At 39.1% G+C, this 6,450-nt stretch overlaps 1 protein-coding gene across 4 annotated transcripts in view; it reads right to left on the bottom strand.

The window, feature by feature from the left end:
- Window positions 1–6,450, bottom strand: part of slc16a5b (solute carrier family 16 member 5b) — a 15,238-nt gene that overhangs the window by 691 nt on the left and 8,097 nt on the right. For all 4 annotated transcript variants that reach the window (XM_016290871.1, XM_016290872.1, XM_016290873.1 and 1 more), the window contains exons 3-4: window positions 5,818–5,961; window positions 4,859–5,722 (exon numbers count right to left, since the gene is read on the bottom strand). In XM_016290871.1, coding sequence (XP_016146357.1) covers window positions 4,859–5,722; window positions 5,818–5,961 — 1,008 coding nt within the window. The remainder of the gene's footprint in view (window positions 1–4,858; window positions 5,723–5,817; window positions 5,962–6,450) is intronic.

Raw genomic sequence — 6,450 nt, 5'->3', positions numbered from 1 at the left:
CCCTCGGCTGGACAACCAGAATGCCGGGGGGGGGGGGGGATGTATAAAAAGTCACAAAAGACACTTTTTCTTCAGTCACTGTAATAGAGTGAAAGAGCCCCTGCTGGTAGATGTTGGAACTATAACATGCCATTTACTGTATAAGTACAAAATATTCAGTTACACTACCGTTTAAAAGTTTGGGGTCAGTATGATTTTGAAAAAAGTCACAAAGTGCTCTCCAAGATTGCATTTATTTGATCAAAAATACAGTACAAACGGTAATATTGTGAAATAGTATTACTTTCTAAAATTACAGTTTACTATTGTAATATATTTAAAAATGTAATTTATTCCTGTGATGCGAAACTGAATTTTGAGCATCATTACTCCAGTCTTCAGTGTGACATGATCCTTCAGAAATCATTCTGATATGCTGATTTGCTGCTCAAGAAACATTTCTTATTATTGTTATTGTTGAAAACAGTTGTGCTGCTTAATATTTGTGCTGAGATATCATTTTTATTTCAGGATTCTTTGATGAATAGAAAGTTCAAAAGAACCACATTTATTTGAAATAGAAATATTTTGTCTTTACAGTAATTTTCAATCAATTTAATGGATACTCTGAATAAAAGTAATACTTAAAAAAAAACATACTGACCCCAAACCTTTAAACAGTAACATATATTAACTAGTTTGCGAGTGTTTTGAAGAATATTTGTAACTAAACAGTTTTGGTTCCTATTGACTTCCATTGTAATTTAAACCAAAACTGTTTGGTTACTAACATTCTTCAAAATATCGTTTACGTTCCACAGAAGAAAGTATGTTACACAGTTTTGGATCAACATGAATGTGAGTAAATGATGACAGAATTTTCTAAAGGCCATTTTAAAAATAAATTTGAGGCTGATATAGCATATATATATATATATTATGTATATGTGTATATCATTGTTTAACACCCTCAGAGCTCAGAGCTCAGTTTCTCTGTGAAAAAAAATGAATGGGATATTTCTGGGAGTCTGCTGTTGTGTAATGAGCTGCTCATGTCGGGCATTGCCATGTGCCTTGACATTTAAGTTTCCTTGGTAATGGTAACTGGAGAGGATCACTAGTGCCAGATGTTCTGCTCACCTATAAAAGCCTTTCTGGACATCGGCCTGCAATTGAACTGGTAATCTCATCATCTAACATAGGGTCATGACTGACCTGCTACCAATGACATCACATGACCCTCACAGAATCAGGCACCTTTGTATCACACACACACACCACCCAAACTCTCTGCATTTTTACATTTTCAAAAACGTTATTCTTTATGATTTATAAGGTCTTCCAGCCACTTCTATCAAACCTCTACAATTAATCCAAAATGCCGCTGCGAGATTAATCTTTAATGAGCCGAAAAGAATGGATGTCACACCTCAATTTATCAGTTTGCACCAATAGCTGCTTGCATAAAATTCAAGGCATTAATGTTTGCCTACAAAACCACCACTGGCTCTGCACCCATTTACCTAAATTCATTACTTCAGAGTTATGTGCCCTCTAGAAGCCATCTCAAAGAGGCACAAAATCACTTTCACTGACTTTTTCATTAACTGTTCCCTCCTGGTGGAATGACCTGCCCAACTCAATCCGACCATCTTCAAGAAATGAAGATACTTTATCTATTTATCTTCTTTTTTTATAAAAAAAAAAACTAGCAGCTTTCTATTTTTTCTATTCTATCTACTTGTTTTTCTTTGTGTGTGTGTGTGTATACATATATATATATATATATATATATATATGTAACCCTTCTCCCTCGGGTCCTCACCGCCACACCTCGTTCTTGTTCCGAGTGGGTCTCTGGCATGGGAGGCGGACACACTAACAAGGAGGTTAAAGACTCTAGCATGTCTCTTGAGATCAGGGGAGTGAGGTTTACCTGCACAGCATCTATCCACTGGCCTTCGTTACACTCACCCCCATAATCCTCACTCCCATCCGGGTCACGGCACCAATGTAACCCCTCTCCCCCGGGTCCTCACCACCACACCTCATTCTTGTTCCGAGTGGGTCTCAAACCCAGGTCTCCAGCATGGGAGGCGGACACACTAACAAGGAGACTGCAGCCTCTAGCGTGTCGCTAGTGCATCTCTTGAGAACAGGGGAGTGAGGTTTACCTGCACAGCACCTACCCGCTGGCCTTATATACTGTATATATATATATGCCTTTCTACGTGTATTGTGTTAGGCTAACCGAGACTTGTCATTTGCACTTATATATTCAGGGTGTCTGCGGGGTCTTAAAAAGTATTAAAAGTTGATAAATCAATTTACAGTAAATTAAGGCCCTTAAAAAGTATTAAAAAGTCTTAAATGCCATTTTCCAAGGTATTACATTTTGTATCATCTTTTCATTATGTACAGTATATTTGTCGAATAGTGGGGTTCTGTGCATTTTATTTATGGAATCCTGCAAGATTTGACGTCATCTGTTACGGTGCTCACTGACTGACTGCGCTGCTGCGTGATAGCCCGGGGTTTGTTGATTTTTTTTGACCATTACTGCACGCTCCCATATGCTCCCATATGCTCCCATGATTTTTTTGTCTGCTCCCGCAAACATTCTAATATTGTATATAATTTTTCGCGCATCAGGGAGCCGCTATCAATATGTGGGGCCTTTAAATGACTTTTGAATGAGCGCTGGCAGTCGCAGTTCACTTTCACTGTCGATTTCGCGATAGCACGCACACTGTGTAAAGGGAGCACACCTTACGATATAAGATATTTGTAAATGATTTTAAATTGCTGATTTTAAAGTGTTGCCATGGGTTGATTTTCCCCAGTGGGTTAAAGGTTTTAAATATTACATAAATTACATTTGTCTGAAATGCTTTTACTCAAACATTTTGCATTCTACCTGTAATAAAACTGTGCTAAATGTTTTGTGAAGAAGGGCCACTATTAGGAAGCCTTCGAGCTGTGTTTATGATCAATGTGCATAACATTGACTGTAAAATATGTATTTTAGGGATGGAAATTACATATTTTGATGTCCGGGACATGGTCATTGCGCTACTTTGGGCTGTTTTTACTGGCATGGGATGCAGAATTAAAATAATGTAATAGTTGTGATCATTATTTTACCTTCCATGATCATTCAGACTTGATCAGGTGCAGTATTACTGACACTATGTGTCAAGTCTGTATCTAATCAGGCACTCTGTAATCACAGGTAAACTCTCTGATCAGTCAGATGTTTGTCATGAGAAGTGTTCTACAAAAGAGCTATGGTTTGCAGACATTTATAAGAGTTGATGTGACAAATACATTTTGAGAATATACTGTGTGAACTCATTGCCCCGTTAGCTATTTTCTCAAGTTTTGTCAATTGTTTTGTTTATTGGTCTTCTTTCTTGGGTTGCATTGGTTAGTCACTCAATTAATTATCTTGTGCTTCGTTCCCCCCTTCTGAATTATATTGTATTGATAAGGAGTTATCACAAAGTCTGTTTAGTTGTGCTATTTTACAATCAATATATAGTAAATGTAAGTTAAAGTGTTGCCAATGTAACCGGTTAAAACTTGGAGTGGCGATGAGGTCTTAAAATGTATGGAAAGAGTCTTAAAAAGGTCTTAAAAGGTATTAAATTTAACTGCATGATTCCTGTATATACTCTGATATTGTTTCTCTTTTGTTAGTTTTGACTGCTTTTATTGTCCTCATTTGTAAGTCGCTTTGGATAAAAGTGTCTGCTAAATGTAAATGTAAGCTGTTTTCCTCATGGGGACCAAAAAATGCCCCCACAAGGTGATGACTGATAGTATTATGCTCGTAGGGACTTTTGGTCCCCATAAAGTAGGAAATACCAGGTACACACTAACCAAACTTCTTTCTTCTTTTTATAAAGGGATTAAAATTCTCTCATCAATTACTCATACTTCCCAGGAAAAATGCTGGGCTAATCTTTTTTGAGAGCATATAATGACAAAAAACAGGTAAAAGTACCACATGTAGTCCATACGACTACTGCTCTATATTCCAAACTCCAAAGGCCAGACTGGGGCAAATTTAATATATATAATAATGTACATTACATTTACATTACTATCAAGCGTAATTAAACAAATGCAGGGAAATTTATCTTTTGTGTGCATTTCATTTAGTTTGATCCTAACATTTAAATCTACCCCAGCTCCCAAGCCCACTGGCCTACATTACCACCTTAAAAAAACAAAGAGAAAATAACTGTAATTAATTATATTTATATTTAACTATTAATTATCTACTTTTATTTAATTAATATGTAATATATTTGTATTTAAATATGTATTAATTAATTATAGATTAATAAATAAATAAAATAAATAAAAAGTAACCTACACTGATTTGTTCCAACTACATACTGTATGAGCATAATAATTTACAGAATCCATAATAAAAAATAAATAATAATAAAAATGACAAGGAAAAATTAGTCACAAGACATGCCAAATCTTTCTTCAGTTTTCCTGATGGCCAGTCTACACCTGACAAGTACTCTACAGATGGAGGGGAAGACATTTTTATTAAATGCTGACCTAAATTGCGGTTTGTTTATCATAAAGCTATTCTATGACTTTAATGGTTGAATATTGAACATGAACTGGCTATCTGCTTCAAAGGAACTACTTTTTTGGTGATTTTTTGTTTATTTGTTTTGGCGCGTGAGAGCCACTTCATTTTTGTTTGGAAAAGAACACAGTGTATGTACTTACAAAAAACAAAGTCACATGAAGGTGGCATTTTTTGGCCTTGACAAATACAAGCAGGCATGCAGTTTTAACCCACTAATGTAGTGCTAAAGCATAAGCAAACTGTAGGAAAAATGCATTACATCACCTGCTAACGGCGGGCCAAGCAGCAGCATGATGCTCTCCATAATGCTGATGAGGCCCAGGGCGGATGGGAAGCAGCTCATCTCGACCGTGTCCATCAGTACGGTGAACACCAAGGAGCCGATGAGACTCATGGAAAACCCATACACCATAACATATGCCAACAGTACTGGGAAATTGGTCGCCATCCCACAGATGCAGTTGCTTAATCCGTTGATCAGCACCGCCGTGGCAAACAGGTAGGCGAAGTTATGGCTTCCACGGAAGCGAGGCAGCCCGAAAACCAGCGCTGTCACGGGCCGAACTGTGATGTTGATCAACCCGAGGATGGCCATCAGTAGAGCGGCTCGGTCTTGCTCCATACCATAAGCGGTGGCATAGGGAACCAGGTAAACTAGGGGCACCACGAAACCCAGCATCATCCAGGACAACCCAAGAGCATAGGCACAGAAGTACGGGTTACTGCACAGCAGGTCGAAAGCCATGTGCCTGCGCAGGAAAGACATGATGGTGGAGAGAGTGGCCTGTAGACGGCCTTTCAGACCCGCTCGTTCCTGAGAAATGGGAAGGCAATTGGTTTTGAGTTGGCGATTGTTCATCTGTCCGGTTCTAGCTTCCATCTGTGGTTTGGCCCCAAGGGGGCGCATTATGGCCCCACAAACGCAGCAGTTGAGCAGAACCCCTCCCAGCACCAGAAAGCTGCCCCGCCAACCGAAGCTGCTCAGCAGATAGTTGGCTAGCAATGGCAGGGTGCTCAGCCCGAGTGCGGTGCCAGTGGAAGACAAGGCGTTGGCAAATACCCTGCGCCGCACAAAGTAGTGACCCACCATGGTAATCGACGGCTGGAAAGACAAAGATAATCCCATTCCTGAGAAGGAAAGATGATAATTCAATCCATGTGGCCTACTGAGCAATCATATTTACACCACTGTTTCCGAGAAGGTAATATACAGGCCTACCTACCTGTGATAATTCCAGCAGTGATATACAGCTCTACTAATGTCTGTGCAAATGAGCTGGCTGCCATTCCCAGTCCGCTCAGGATCCCGCCAATAATTATTGTTGCACGGCAACCGAGGCACTCCACGAGAACACTACATATGGGGCCTAAGGAAAGACAAAGGCATTGTAATTAGGGATTCGCCGATCCGATATTCATATCGGGTATCGGCTCCGATAGTGCCATTTTTCTCGGATCGGGAATCAGAGAGAGCCGATCCAAATCCGAGATTTATTTTTATTTTTTTCTCGATTGTGCGAATTATTCTGTGTTACTTCTGAAGCCATACGATAGCTTAATGTGAGCTACATATGAATATTTAAGTCCTTACATTAAAGTTCACACAAACTCTTTTCTCCGCTGTGTCTGTCAGTCATTCGTTCAGCCTTTAAACTCTGGTAGCGTTCGGTTACAGCAGTCAGCTCGGTAAAGTTCTCTCCAAGATCATACTGTGTTTCCATTATACTTGATTTGTAAATACATGTCTATGATTTTGCAAAAAGGACTTTATCTTCTTGCCGGAGTTTAATATTGTTTTGTTACTTGCTACCGGGTGTCTGTGAGAACAAAACACGGGCGTAGAAAAGACTATAAAT

The sequence above is a fragment of the Sinocyclocheilus grahami genome, unplaced genomic scaffold, assembly GCF_001515645.1.
Source record: "Sinocyclocheilus grahami isolate Dianchi unplaced genomic scaffold, SAMN03320097.WGS_v1.1 scaffold264.1, whole genome shotgun sequence".
In the NCBI taxonomy this organism is placed as follows: domain Eukaryota; kingdom Metazoa; phylum Chordata; class Actinopteri; order Cypriniformes; family Cyprinidae; genus Sinocyclocheilus; species Sinocyclocheilus grahami.
The sequence above is the reverse complement of the archived record's forward strand: the minus strand, read 5'-3'. Positions and strand labels throughout refer to the sequence as shown.